The following is a 15,060-nucleotide window of genomic DNA, read 5'->3' on the forward strand; positions in this document are numbered from 1 at the left end:
GCAAAAGTAAACAAATGGAACTACATCAAACTGAAAAACTTGTGTTCAGTGAAGGAGATCATCAACAAAATGAAAAGGCCACCTACTGAATGGGAGAAGGTATTTGCCAATCAGATATCCAATAAAGGGTTAATATCCAAAATATATAAAGAACTCACACAGTTCAATAACCAAAAAACCCAAATAATTTGATTAAAAATGGACAGAAGATCTGAATAGACATTTTTTTAGAGAAGATATAAATGGCCAACAGGCATATGAAAAGATGCTCAACATCACTAATCATTAGGAAAATGCAAATCAAAATCATGAGTTGTCACCTTGTACCTTTCAGAATGGCTATTACCAAAATGACAAGAAATAACAAGTGTTGGTGAGGGTGTGGAGAAAAAGTAACCCTTGTATACTATTGGGAGTGTACATTGGTGCAGTCACTGTGGAGAACAGTATGGAGGTTCCTCAAAAAATTGAAAATATACCACATGACCCATGAGTTCCACTTCTGGGTATTTATTTGAAGGAAACAGAAACACGAATTCAGAAAGATATGAATGTTTATGTTCTAGCAGTATTATTTACAGTAGTCAAGATACGGAAAAAATCGAAGTGTTCATCAGTAGATGAATACACACACACACACACACACAATGGAATAGTGCTCAGCCATAAAAAAGAATAAAATCTTGCCATTTGCAACAACATGGATGGGCCTTGATGGTATTACCCTAAGTGAAATAAGTCCCAGAAAAAGACAAACACTGTATGATTTCACTTACGTGTGAAATCAAAAAACAAAATGAATGGACAAAGCAAAGCCAAACTTAGATACAGAGAACAGATTGGTGGTTGCCAGAGAGGAAGGGGAGTGGGCAAAATGAGTGAAGGGGATCAAGAGGTATACACTTTCAGTTATAAAATATATGTCATGGCGATGTAATGTAAAGCATAGTGACTATAAGTCAGTAATACTGTGTTGCATATTTGAAAGTTGCCAAGAAAAGATCTTGAAGGTTCTTATCATAAGAAAAAATTTTGTAGCTTTGTATGGTGACAGTTGCTAATTAGACTTGTGGTGATCATTTCATGGTGTATACAAATATTGAATTATTATGTCCTATACCTGAAACCAATATAATGATATATATGAATTATACTGCAATTTAAACAAAAGAAAGGAAAAAACAAGGTACATACAGAACTAATGGAAAAAAATATGGAGAGAGGCATCTGTGTACCCTGAGTAGAAGTAAGCCATTCATTTGATATGTGAAATGAAACAGAATAAGCCAGCACATTTCTTCCCTGTAATGTGGAATATTTCCCCTGTGTCTTTAGAGAGGTTAAGGAAAAGTTATATCTGACTAGGTGTCCTTTTAGAAGTTTAATTTTTAAAGGTTTCTATGTGGACTGCAAAAAAGGACAGACTCATTGTTCATTATGCCAAATGGCATAGACTCATTTACAGGGATGACATTATAGTTTTTATATAGAATAGCTGCTATGATTAAAGTATTTTAAATGACATTTTCCCTTGGGGGATGAGGCTTTCCCAGAAAAAAACCCGATTAATTTCTTCCTTACTTAGGTTAAAGTCAATACTGAAAGTCTTCTTATGGGAATAAACGGCTTTGATTTTTCTCTCTAGAAACCTAGCTCTGTCCGCATTGATCAACTGGATCGTGAACAGTTCAACCCTGATGTGATTACTTTTCCGATTATCGTCCATTTTGGGATACGCCCTGCACAGTTGAGTTATGCAGGAGATCCACAGTAAGATATTTCTCAGTGTTTGTCATAGCCAATTTCACCTTCTACTAACAGCTGAATTAGCAGAGGAATACCCTTTAGTGGATGCTTTCTTTGTAAAAAAATTAAGACCTGAAATGAGCCATGTTTCCAAATTTAGGTTACCAAATGAAACACGTTTTGGTAGCTCCTGAAGAATTATTTTCTCTATTGATTTGACTGTAGGTAATTATTATTCAATAGGATTATCCTTGGCAGTTTTGGTCAACATGAGTCCTGTATGTTTTTAACCTTAAGGAACTTTTCCTTTATTCATCATTATAATATTTATTGTTATTATTATTATTTACTTTTCCAGTGAACTCTAGAGGAAAGTAACACCATGTTGGTTCCTAGCACTGCCGGATTTATGCAGAGTTCTATTTTGGGAGGCATCTTAATAAGCTCAGGATCCTATGCAAAGTCAAAGGTTGTGTTCTAAGGAGAAGGCATGACTTCTGACTCTTAGAATTGATGTTACTTTCCACGCTTGAGTTTTTCCAACTCGCTTGTTAGTGTTTTTCTGGGAGAAGCTGAGGATGTGTGGGAATAGAAATAGTACCATTATATTCTTCAGAAGTGTTTGGATTTCCTACCTCGTTAAACAAACGAAAAAATGGTTTCCTGACTTAATTTTTTTTTTTAAGGATTCATAATGGGAGAAAAGGGCATGGGAGATTTTCAATTCATAAATACAATTCTGGCTGATACATTAGAAGAGGCTAAAGGGTTTTGTTCTTTTTTTCCCCCCTTTGGATAAAAGTATGAAGCAGTGAACCAGGCACTGTGTAAGTACTTCTTTCTTTCCTCCATTCTCTAAAAAATTGTTACCAAAAAGGAGAGACCCAGCTAAGGCCAAGAAAGGAGCAGTTTGAATATGACAAAATTCTTTGAAAGTCCCTTCTTGTCAAAAATGTTAGTAGAATGTGATAGGCTGTCGTGGACTCTCCGATGGCAGGACTGTGTGCTGCTAAAGGACCGCATTTCTCTTCATTCTCAGGACGCTTTAACAGAATCCTTTACACTGAGCCAGCTTATCCCATATTTGGCTGCAACAAATAAGCTTATTTTTGTCATGGTAAATACAAATTGGTGCACACCATTCGTCTTTTTCCTTCTCCAGTGGAGAAATGGAGACAGCTGTGTAGCTTGGGTATTGGCATGGATGGGGTTCTCTTTTCTAATATTCTCCAGCTTTTATTTTCAATGTAGGCAGTTCAGAGACCGACAGTATCCTTGTTAAGTAAGGGATCTTTCTTTCAACAACCTCAGAAAGTACATATTTAAATAAAATAGGTAATGATGAGAAATGATACATATTTCTGTTGGTTTTTATGTTTCTTTGGAATTCTTTCCAGAGAGATTCAGGCATATAGTGACACCTCATTTTCAACACAGACTTATAATAATGAACTTAATTACTAGGTTCCAGATGACTCTTGGTCATCCTGCCCCACTGCCCCCAAATCATATCCTTCCTTAGAATGAAGGTTTGTTACCATTAAGGATCTCCAAAAGAATGTAATTTATGATTCAGCAGGCCTATTAAAACAACTGGTTTTATTGCACTTCGGATTCTCGTTCTCCTTGTCTGAGATGTCTGTCTGTCCTTTTCCTTAGGTACCAGAAACTGTGGAAGAGTTATGTGAAACTTCGCCACCTCCTAGCAAATAGTCCCAAAGTTAAACAAACTGACAAACAGAAGCTGGCACAAAGGGAGGTTGGTATCAAATCCTGTTCTGTGATAAATGATGATGTGCTTCAGATTTATTTCAAGATTATTGCATTACACCATTCTTCTAGAATAAGGTGGAAAAACACTTAAAAATATCATACTTTTTCCTCACATTGGTATATAGATTGATTTTCTTTTCCATCTTTCAGTGTCTAAGCATTTTCCCCCTAAAAAGGCCAGTTTCTTCATGGATTCCTACGATTGGGAATAAATGTATCTTTTAGAAATTTTCCAAATTTTAAAACTTGCTAGGTCAGTTTTTTATCATTAATTAGACTGCATATAGTACAACGTGGGTCTTACTCAAGTTTCTTCATCTTAAGGTTGTAAAAGATTATCTTCCATATGTCTGTTAGTTTAGTAGGGTGAACGTCTAAGGTTTTATATCCCAAATTCCATATTTTTTTACTAATGGGTAGTATTATCCCTGTATTCCAGGATTATTTATGTTTTAATTCTTAATTCATAATTTTAAGAATAAGTGGATTCAATGTCAACATAGATTTTATCTCATTGAAGTTTTATTCTGCTTTGGTAGTATAAGAGAACCAGACTTTGAAGATGGGAAAAGCGTTTGAATTCTGGTCTTGTCCACTTCTGTGATTTGAGCCAGACATCCTCATTAAAAAGGAGGGAAACAGGGCTAAGAGAGGCTGACTCAAATTTCTCTCTGTTGGTGGACCCAGGGAAATAGGTGCTTGTGTGGACTTCTGAAATACTCCATTGAACTTTCCCCCCAATGGTATTTGGTCTGTGGTAGGCACTTAATGGTGGGAGTGGTGCAGTAGTTGTTGTTATGAGTACCTGTGAGATACTTATTGAGTAAGCATACAAATATAAAATTATTTTTTTATAATTAGTTTTTTGAAGGGAGGTAAAAGGGAAGAGTCTTGCAAAGTCTTGATTGTGTCTTGCAAAAGTTTTGAATCATTGTCTTTTTAAAATAAAATGTACCCCTGCAAGAGTTTTTGTAAGGGTTTTGCAAATTAGAAGCAACTTTTAGAATTAGGTGGGTTGCAGGTTAATTTACTGATTGTCTTTCTTAGATGTAAATGCTTAACATAAGGCTTGATATAAATATAATTTTTACATGATGATTTTAAGTTCCAAACATCACATTTTGTTTATCAGTACAAGGTCATTTTTTACTTGAACTCACCAGAATAGTCGATTTGGTTTAGATTTTTTTTCTTATGTAGTTACCAGGAAAGACCGACTTACACCCAAGGCTTTGAGGATCCTGGCCTTCATTTCAAATAAAATATTGTAATTTGGCATAAAGAGGTTTGAATAGGTTTGAATACCTGAATATAAGGGTGATATTCAGTGAATCCAGCTTATAGTCTAATGCTTGATGTTTGGCTTAATATTACCTTACAACTGTCAGGTTACTTATCGTAATGAGTTCTTTTCTAGGAAGCGCTCCAAAAAATACGACAGAAGAATACAATGAGGCGAGAAGTAACAGTGGAGCTGAGTAGTCAAGGATTTTGGAAAACTGGCATCCGTTCTGATGTCTGTCAGGTGATGACGCCTCTGAGAACACAATTATACCTATATATCTCTTTTTTTAAAAGGCATCTGCCACTGAAGTTTTCCTAATTTCCATGAATTTCCGTAGAACATACTGTCTTATAGCTAAATGGAACACCAACCATAAATTGTTTTCTATTGTTTGGGTTTTGTTTTTGTGTCCATTTTCATGTTGTCTTGTTCAGTTTTGTGTGTGTGTGTGCACGTGTATGTGTGTGCCACTGCGTGTGTACACGTGTGCATGTGTGCAGTGGTGGGCAGTTACTTGGTGGTACTAAATTCTGTCTCTGCATGTTGAGTGAAGGCAAGTCTGTTCTTGAAATGCCCCCGCCTGTTCGCAGCACCTGTGTGGGTGCTTCTGAAAAGAGCTCCAGCAGCTCTACAGGCAGACTCCTGAAGGTGGTGTGTACAAACTTTCCAGACGGATGACGCAAACTTACACTTTAGAGAATTGAAGGCATTAATGAACAGAATCAGTGTAAATTTCATATTTGAGCCAAATGATAATAGTTTTTGATGGGTGAACTAATAGAAGAACAAGTCAGCTATACATGACTGTCTCACTAGTAACTATTTTTGTTTTCCCTATGAGTGGAATTTATACCAGATTAGAGATTCCTAAAACCGAGCATATTCCTGGGCTCTTCACTTGATTCTTTTGTTATGATTGGTACTGGTTATGCTCCATGGGAATTACAGTAGCAGAAATGAGTACACAGGCAGGGATCAAGTAATGTAGTTCACTGTGTTCAGGCTTTTGGAAGAATACTTACAGGCTTCCACTTAATTCTGTTTTGATGGTAGTATATATTGTAATCAGTTCAAGCAGTCTTAGGAATTTATTTCATCATAATGAGGTTTATTTTTTCCTTAAGTCGGTGTTGGCATTTAATTATTATATTGAACAGTGGGATTTAATCTTATCATTAAATGTATTGCTGTGTAATTCATTTATGTTGTGATGTCTGGAGCTACATATTTTTGTGTTAAGATTAATTGCTATTGATGCAGTGTTACTAAATAGTTTGAGAATAGTTACCAACAGTGGCAACCACCTATATCTACCAAGTCTTCAGTTACTTTGTTAACTGACTAATTTTTTTTTTTTTTTTTACCATAAGTACTTTCAGGAGTGAGTATCTCTGTTGATTCTTTCTTAAAGCCACTTGAAGCCATGATACCCAGGTTTTCAGTTTCTCCCGAACCAACATAATGTCATCCTAAGGTAGACATTATAAGAACAATATGCGGAATGTTCAACAATCTGTTCAAAATCTGGTGCTTTCAGTGATAAGTCAGAATTGATAGAGACATCATAAAATTGTGGAACATTATAAACTGGAAGGAACCTTAGAGATCTTTCAGTTCAGTGGGTTTTAAACTTGTGTGTGTGTGTGTGGTTTTTTTTTGTTTTTTTTTTTGACAAAACCCTATGGAGCCCTAATTTGTAAAAAGATAGAAAATAACTAAGGGGTGGTGGGAGTGGAGGGAGTATCCTGTTGTATTGATTTCCACCCTTGTAGCAGGCCCTAAGGCAGTTTTGTTCCACTGGACACAATTTTGTTTAAAGTATTGAGCCCTTGGGGCACCTGGGTGACTAAGTCAGTTGAGCATCCATTCTTGATCTGATCTTGATTGGCTTGGGTCATGATCTCACTCGTTGTGAGATTGAGCCCCACCTCGGCTCTGTGCTGGGCAGTTGGCTCCATGCTGGGCTTGGAGCCTGCGTAAGATTCTCTCCATCTCCTTCTGCTTCTCTCCCCATCCTCAAAATACATACATACATACATACATACATACATACATACGTGTATAAATAAATAAATAAATACAAAATTAAATTAAATTAAGATAAAATAAAACAAAGAGCCCTTTTCCCCCCTTTCTTTTTGGTGAAATGTGTGCATATGGGTGCTGAATAATCTTTTCCACTGCAGTTCTGTGTTTTTCAGCTGTGTCACAGATTTCTTATTCTGGCTTGTCAGCTAGATTAGAAGTAGCTGGAGGACTAGGTTATCATCTCTTTATGTATTATATTTAACCTTCTGTCTGGAGATTGGCAGGCAAAAGCACTCAGTTAATTCCTTTTACTAACTGGTCAGAGAAATTGGACCCTGATTAAAACTCCTGCCAAGGTGAGTACTCCTTGATCTAATAATAGTCCTTTGCTCTGAAGGACTCCCACTCTCCCAAAGACAACTGCCATCTGTTTAGAAGCCATGCTTCCAGTCTCCAATCCTATTTTTTACAAGTAATGTTGGCTTTATTTAATTTCTTATCCTAGAATAAATGTTTCTTTTTGTGTGTGTTCCTGAAATCAGATGGCAGGTGGCATGTAATAATGCAGTTTAAAACATTGAAACTAAAGGCGTTTAGTATGTTTGGTAATGAAGAATAAGAATCTGAGAAAGAGCAGTTAAATGAAGTTATACACTGAATACTTTGAGTAATCCTGAAGCCTGTGAATAGGTAGACTCATACCTAATTTTTTTTTTAAGTTATTTATTTATTTTGAGACAGAGAGCACACAAGCAGAAGAGGGGCAGAGAGAGTGGGAGAGAAAGAGAATCCCCAGCAGGCCCCGCCCTGACAGTGCAGAACCTGATGCAGGGCTTGGACCCACGAACCACAAGATCATGACCTGAGCCGAAACCCAAGTCAGATGCTTAACTGACTGAGCGAGCCAGGCGCCCCTCACACTTAATTTTAAGGGAAAAAAAAAAAAACACTTCTCTAAAATTCTCAGGGGTTGGGCAGGGGAAGGATTCTCTATTTGGTAACACATTGATGTAGAACCCACTGTTCATAAGTAATAATTGCTACTAGGTTGTTGGCAAAAGCCTTTTGATGTTATCTTGCTGCCTCTGAGATGAAACTGTTGTCACACATCTGAGGTGGAGAAACTTAAGTACCAGCCCTTTATTCTAGATGTATAACTTCCCACCAGAGAAGTTACAGGGTTGTTATGAGGTTAGAAAATTCTATCTGATGCTCCAACCAGTGTGAGGAGGAATGGGAAGCTAGGTGTGGGCCTGTAACCTATAATTACATGTGAACTAAATGCAGACTTGAGACTGTGTTTAGAGACAAACTATTGAAAGATTTATTCTGTGTTGCTGTTCATTAGAGTGAATTCTAGGTAACATGGGAGGAAAAAAAGCAAGAATTAAAACCTGAAACCAAGGCTGAAAAATTCAACAGTAGGACTCAGAAAAGGAAGAAAGGCAGCATGTTGCTACAGGATCTGTATTTTAAGAGTGGGGTTCTGCCCACTGAGGTTGAATTGGTATCTTATAGAAGTAGGTGCCTGTACCCTCTGCTATGGTAAGGAGGTAGATGGTCCATGGGAATCAATAAACTGAACCATAAGAATGGAGAATGGATAAATGTGACAAACAGAGACATCAAAAAAGAAGCAAGGAATCTGCTACCATTATGGTTATATAGCCCATATAAGGCTTATCCCAAACTGGGGAGATGAACTAATTGAGAAAACTAAGGAGGCACAGGTGCATGGAGAATTGCTGTTGGTGCTAGGGAGACAAGCTGAGTTGTGGTGGTTGGTCTTTGTACTGGGTAGATCCAGGGCTATATTTGGATGCATGAATAGCTGTGCTGTCTTCCCATAGTAACTCTGGAATGGAATGGAGGGCTGCCTTGCTGGATCACAATAACTGATACTCTCGCTTCATGATTTATCAAGGGGACTGAACAGTGTAAAGAAATATCTCTAGGGATTAAGAGTTTTGGACAACACATTGAAGGAATCATTTTCTAAGTTTGAACTTGGGAGAGAAAATGGAGATTTATACCTCTGAGAGACTATGGCTTCACAGTTACTGATAACAAATTTTTGGACAATGAGAGGTACTTACTTTTTTATTTTATTTTTTTGAACTGGAGATGTCGTGCTTCTCGTAATGGAAGAAAAGGAGATTTTGCTTTGATGGCTGACTGGCCTGATAGAGAACTGTTAAAATTACATTTTTATTATACAAATGTCAGACATATAAAAGGTCAGGGAGAAAAGTGTAATGAACTCTATGTAGTCCTCACACAGCCTCAGTGGTTATCAGCAGCATTTCTGTAATATCAAATACCAGCCAGTGTTCATGTTTTCCTGTTAGATCTGTGTCAGTCGGCTTGAATTGGGATTCAAACAAGATTCATACATTGTGATGAGTTGATGTATTTTAAGTCTCTTTACCCTAAGTTCTCATTCCATTTTCCCTTTGTTTTCCTTGCAAATTTTTGTTGTTGAAGAAACTCAAAGCTCATGTTCAGTAATGGAAGTGTTCCTGCGGTCTGATCTGATCTGAATTTTGCTGATTGTAACTTGATGGTATCATTTAACATGTGCTTCTCTCCCTTGTATATCCTATACATTGTTATAAACTGCTGTCTAATACAATACTACTGGCTACACATGGGTTTATAAACTTAAGTTAATTAGAATTAAATGAAATTAGGGGTGCCTGGATATCTGTTAAGGGTCTGACTTAGACTCAGGTCATGATCTCACGGTTTGTGAATTCAAGCCCCATGTTGGGCTCTGTGCTGACAGCTCAGAGCCAGGAGCCTGCTTTGGATTCTGTGTCTCCCTCTCTTTGTGCCCCTCCCCCACTTGTGCTCTGTCTCTCAAAAATAAATAAATGTGAAAATTTTTTTTTAGAATTAAATGAAATTAAAAATTCAGTTCTTAGTTGTCCTAGCCACAGTTCCAGCTCTTATTAGACACATCTTGCTATTGCCTGTTATAACAGCAGAAATGCAGAATATTTTCATCATCATAGGACGTTCTGTTGAATGGCACTGGTCACTTGTAAGTATATTTTTTTGCGCAACCTACTCTTAAGTGGTAGTGTGGTGTCTCTCTCCCTGTCTCTTTTTATTGTAAGTGGATTATTTAAGGGTGCCTGGGTGGCTCAGTCAGTTAAGCATCCATCTGACTTCGACTCAGGTCATGATCTCATGGTTCTTGAGTTTGAGCCCTGCGTTGAGCTCTGTGCTGACCGCTGACACCTGGAGCCTGGAGCCTGCTCTGGATTCTGTGTCTCCCTCTCTCTCTGCCCCTCCCCCTCTCACACTCTGTCTCTTTCTCTCTCACAAATAAATAAACATTAAAAAAAAATTGTAAGTGGATTATCCAAACATTTAATAGTTCTTTTAGAGAGTAAATTCTGTTCATAGAAATCTGACTTAATCAGACCATTTTTCAATTGAAGAAATAAGTCTTTGAATTGGAATGTATTTCTCCCCAGTCGTATACCTTATTTTAAAAATTGAAGTATAGTTGACATAAAATTAAATTAGTTTCACGTATACAACATAGTGATTCAGCAACTGTATACATGATGAAATACCACAATAAGTGTATTACAGTATTATTGACAATATTCCGTATGGTATGCTTTTTACCTCTGTGACTTATTTATTTTATAACTGGAAGTTTGTAACTCTTAATCCCCTTTACCTATTTCGTCCATTTTCCTAATCCCCTCCTGTTGGCAATCTCCAGTTTGTTTTCTATATTTATGAGTCTTTCTCTCTTTTGTTATTGTTTGTTCATTTGTTTTGTTTTTTAGATTCTACATGTAAGTAAGTCATAAGGTTTTTTGCCTTTCTCTGTCTGGCTTATTTCACTTAGCATAATACCTTCTGGGTCCATCCATGGTCTCTCTTGTGTGTAGCATTTTTAGTCACTAATGAATTATGACCTAGACCCAGTAATTCGCTAAGAGCTTCCAAAGTGATATTTTAATTCTGTCTTTCTGCATTTATTAGTTAGAATACTTTAAAAAAGAATCTTTCCCTCATCAACTATTTGATATTCATACCAAAAAAAGTACTCATTTTTCTTTAATACACTAATAATAGTCCCAGGATAACAATATTAATGGCACCGATTATGGGAAGCAGTTGTTTGGGGGTATTCCTTTTTATCTGTCATTATCTACAGATATGACACAAGGCATGCACACACATTACTGTGGTTTGGTCACTTGTGCTTGTATCACAAACTGGGTACACAGATTCATTTATTTCATTTGACTTTTGATTTAAAGTGTTTCTTTTAGAAAGTATTGTTTTGTAAATCTGTAAAATATTTTCCATGTTTCCAAACTCAGGTTTATAAAGACAAGTCTGTTTTAAAAAAAATCTAATTTGTATCTCTTTCCTCTACTCCCTTCTTGCCACTCTGCACCCCTAAGGGTAGCCATCTTTTAGAAATGGTTTAATTTTTTCCTTTAATATAAGAAAACACAGACATGCGCGCGCGCACATGCACGCATACATTCTTTGTATGTTTGGCCTCCCCGCTGTCAAACTGTTTTTTGTTATGTGGTCCCTGTGAGCTCCATTTTCGTTGTTTGTTTGTTTGTTTGTTTGTTTTCTCTTTTTTTTCTTTTTTTCTTTATACATCTCTTTGTATTCGGGAAGGTTCATAATTCTGTATGAATGGTTATCTTTTTATTAACACCTTTGTAGTCTAATGAAACTTCTCCCTCCCCTCCTATGTGTGTCCCATTGCCCATTGAAAATAAATGATTATTATTTCTTGTGCTTCTCTCTCTCATCCAGCACCTAATTTGAAGTGATTATCCTTTTTTTAAAAAATGTTTATTTATTTTTCAGAGAGAGAGAGAGTGAGCACGAACAGGGGAGGGGCAGAGAGAGAGGGAGACAGAATCCAAAGCAGTCTCTAGGCTCTGAGCTGTCAGCCCAGAGCCCAACATGGGGCTTGAACTCATAAACTGAGAACATGACCTGAGCTGAAGTCGAATGCCCAATTGAGCCACTCTGGTGCCCCTCAAGTGATTATCCTTTTGTTGCAAGTTAGTATTTATGAGACACACAGCAGCCTCATCCCTACTCTTCATGGACTTCATGTTCTCCCCTCATTTTCTGATAGTTGTAGTAATCTGTTAGAGTATTAGGCATTTTCTATAATGTTGACTCACTTATTGATTATCTGTAGTTAAAAATATATTTGAAGGTAATTGCTAGTTTATATGGCAGTGTCTATCCCCCTTGTTTTGATTGTCTGAGCTCCTTTCTGGCAGATTCTTTAAGAAGGGCTTATTGAAACAATTATCCTTAAGGTCCTGCATGTTCCTAACCCTTTGTCTTTAAATATAAAGGCCACTTAAACTGGATTTAAAATTTGTGAGTTATGTTTTCTTTTTTTAACATCTTAAATGTGTTCTCTGTTATCTGGCGTAAAGCTCTGTTGTCAAAAGTGTGATAATATGAATTTTATAAGTGACTTGGCCCTTTTGTCTCAGTGCCTAAAGGATTTTTTTCCTTTAAAAACTAATAATAGCCATACTAGAATATGTCTCAGCTTTTTTGGTTAATTTTTTCAGATATGCTGTGTACCCTTCAGTATATACTTTCAAGTTGTCTTTTATCTCAAATGTTTTCTTGAATTACACATTTCATTATTCTGTCCTGTTGTATTGATTTTCTTTAAGGATTCATGTTATATGCACTTTGTACCTTCTTTATCTTCTGTATCTATCATTTTCTTTTGAATCCTTCATTTCTTTTTGATTTTTTTATTTCTCTAAAATTTTGCCTTTTTCCATCTTTTATTTCTCAAAGGCACTATCCATTGGTTAATTTGCTGTTCATTCTCTTTAGTCTGTATTCTTAAAATGATTTTTTCCTTTTGTGTCTTTTCTCTGAGGTTTGTCACTTTTTTTCAAATCTTCCTTTCCTCCAGTCATTTCATTTCCGAATTAATGAAAATGTAATACTTATTTGTAGGGTTTTTTTTTTAATTGCTTCCTTTGTTTTCTTAATTTTGTTTATCTTATTTTGAAATGTTAGGTTACAGCTTTCATCTGTTTTGTTGGCATGTTTTTCTGGCTTTATTTTTTAATTATCTGAGGAATCTTATTCTGTTCTTTCCATTTTCTGATAAAATCCTTAGATGGGGTATGATCATGATTTTGTATTGCTCTTCAAGTTAAATAATGTTAGATAAGTAAGTGAAATATTTTCTCGTACTTTTAGGAGGGAGGTAGAAGTCAGATTAACTTTTCACGGTTAAAGAGCCCCTCCTGCTGCTTTTGCAAAGTGATAAAAGACATGGCTTCATAATATCTGAGACCTGCCCTCTCTGCTTTCCTCCCCTACTTTTATCTGGACTTTCTCTTTCTTTTGCCCTTTATTCTTCCTCTCTTGCTTAAATGTGGCTTTTACTGTCCGTACTTGCTTCACCATGAGACTTTATCCTCGAAGGGAACTTCAGTTTTTAATTTTGAGTATTTATAGGGCCTTAGCTTCTCTGGCAGCATTACACTGTCCTCTTGTACTCACCCGGTAGATTGGAATCTGCAGAGCCCTCTCCAGTTTTGGTCACAGTTTTATTTTTTTTATTTTTAAAAAATGTTTTTTTTTGAGAGTGATGGAGATAGAGTGTAAGCAGGGGAGGAGCAGAGAGCGAGGAAGATACAGAATCCCAAGCAGGCTCTGGGCTGTGAACTGTCAGCACAGAGCCTGATGTGGGGCTTGAACCCACAGACCATGAGATCATGACCTGAGCTGAAGTCATGAATGCTTAACCAACTGAGCCCCCAGGTGCCCCACAAAGATTGATAATATAAAAAAGGGCACCTAGGTGGGTCAGTCGGTTGAATATCCAACTCTTGCTTTTGCCCTGGGTCATGATCCCAGGGTTGTGAGATTGAGCCCCATGTCAGGCTCTGTGCTGAGTGTGGAGCCTGCTTGAGATTCTTTCTCTTTCTCCCTCTGCCCCTTTCCCCTGCTCATGCTTGCTCACTCCCTCTAAAATAAATAAAATGAAAAAAAAAAAAAAACAAAACAACAACTGAGCTAGAGATTTTAACAGTCTTATACATAATGTTGAGACTTTGTTGTCTAGGTTACAAGATGGGCATGGGTCATATATAGCTTTTAGTGATATTCACAAGAAATACTCATATCTGTAAAGATAAACTAGTATTATTTGGAGCAAGTTTAGAGGAAGTAGTGAAATGAATCAGAGCTGTTTGACATGAGTAAAGGTTAAAGGAAATAAGACTTAGGTTAGTGAAGAAAAGATGTGGAGACATTACCATTAAATGTTTTTTTTTTTTTTTTTTTTTTTTGGCCCCAAGGGTATAACTAGGTTTCAAGGGATAAACCTCCAAGAGATAGATTTAGATTAAATGTTGATAATAACTTTCTTAACACCAGAGTACTCTAAAGAGGGTGTTCTTTCCTTTTTAAAGAATTTTTTATTAGAGTGCCTTGGTGGCTCAGTCGGTTGAGCGACTGACTCTTGATATTGGCTCTGGTCATGATCTCATTGTCGTGAGACGAAGCCCCGCTTTGGGCTCTGTGCCAACAGCTTGGAACCTGCTTCGGATTCTCTCCCTCTCTCTCTACCCCTCCCCTGCTCTTCCATTGCTCTCTCTCTCTCTCTCTCTCTCTCTCTCTCAAAATAAGTATTTAAAAAATTATTTTTTATTGTTTTTAATTTTTTTTAAGTTTATTTGTTTATTTTGAGAGAGAGAGCACAAGCAGGGGAGGGGCATAGAGAGAGGGAGGAGAGGGAGAGGGAGAGGGAGAGAGAGAGAGAGAGAGAGAGAGAGAGAGAGAGAAAGAGAAAGAGAAATCCAAGCAGGCTCTGTGCCATCAGCACAGAGCCCAATGTGGGACTTGAATTCATGAACCGAGAGATCATGACCTGAGCCAAGGTGGAGAGTCGAATGCTCATCTGACTGAGCCACCCAAGTCCAGCCCGACCCAGCATTTTCTTTATTAAGTATAGTTGACATACAATGTTATGTTAGTTTTAGCTGCACAACATGGTGATTGAACAGTTCTATATATTACATAGTGCTCACTGTGATAAGTGTAGTCATGATCTGTCATCATACGTTATTACAACATTATTGACTGTATTCCCAATACTGTACTTTTCATCTCTGTGACTTAATGTATTTATAACTGAAAGTTTATACCTTTTAATCTTTCACCCATGCTCCACCCCCTTT

The 15,060-nt window shown here is 37.0% G+C and overlaps 1 protein-coding gene across 10 annotated transcripts in view; it reads left to right on the forward strand.

Moving 5' to 3' along the window:
* The window catches only part of DROSHA (drosha ribonuclease III), a 201,774-nt gene that overhangs the window by 58,665 nt on the left and 128,049 nt on the right, over positions 1–15,060 (forward strand). For 9 of the 10 annotated variants that reach the window (XM_053201821.1, XM_015077686.3, XM_053201826.1 and 6 more), the window contains 3 exons: positions 1,646–1,770; positions 3,406–3,505; positions 4,937–5,044. In XM_053201821.1, the coding sequence (XP_053057796.1) occupies positions 1,646–1,770; positions 3,406–3,505; positions 4,937–5,044 (333 nt within the window). The remainder of the gene's footprint in view (positions 1–1,645; positions 1,771–3,405; positions 3,506–4,936; positions 5,045–15,060) is intronic. The other variant, XM_053201835.1, reaches the window with a different exon arrangement.

This window comes from Acinonyx jubatus, chromosome A1 (assembly GCF_027475565.1).
Source record: "Acinonyx jubatus isolate Ajub_Pintada_27869175 chromosome A1, VMU_Ajub_asm_v1.0, whole genome shotgun sequence".
Taxonomy (NCBI): domain Eukaryota; kingdom Metazoa; phylum Chordata; class Mammalia; order Carnivora; family Felidae; genus Acinonyx; species Acinonyx jubatus.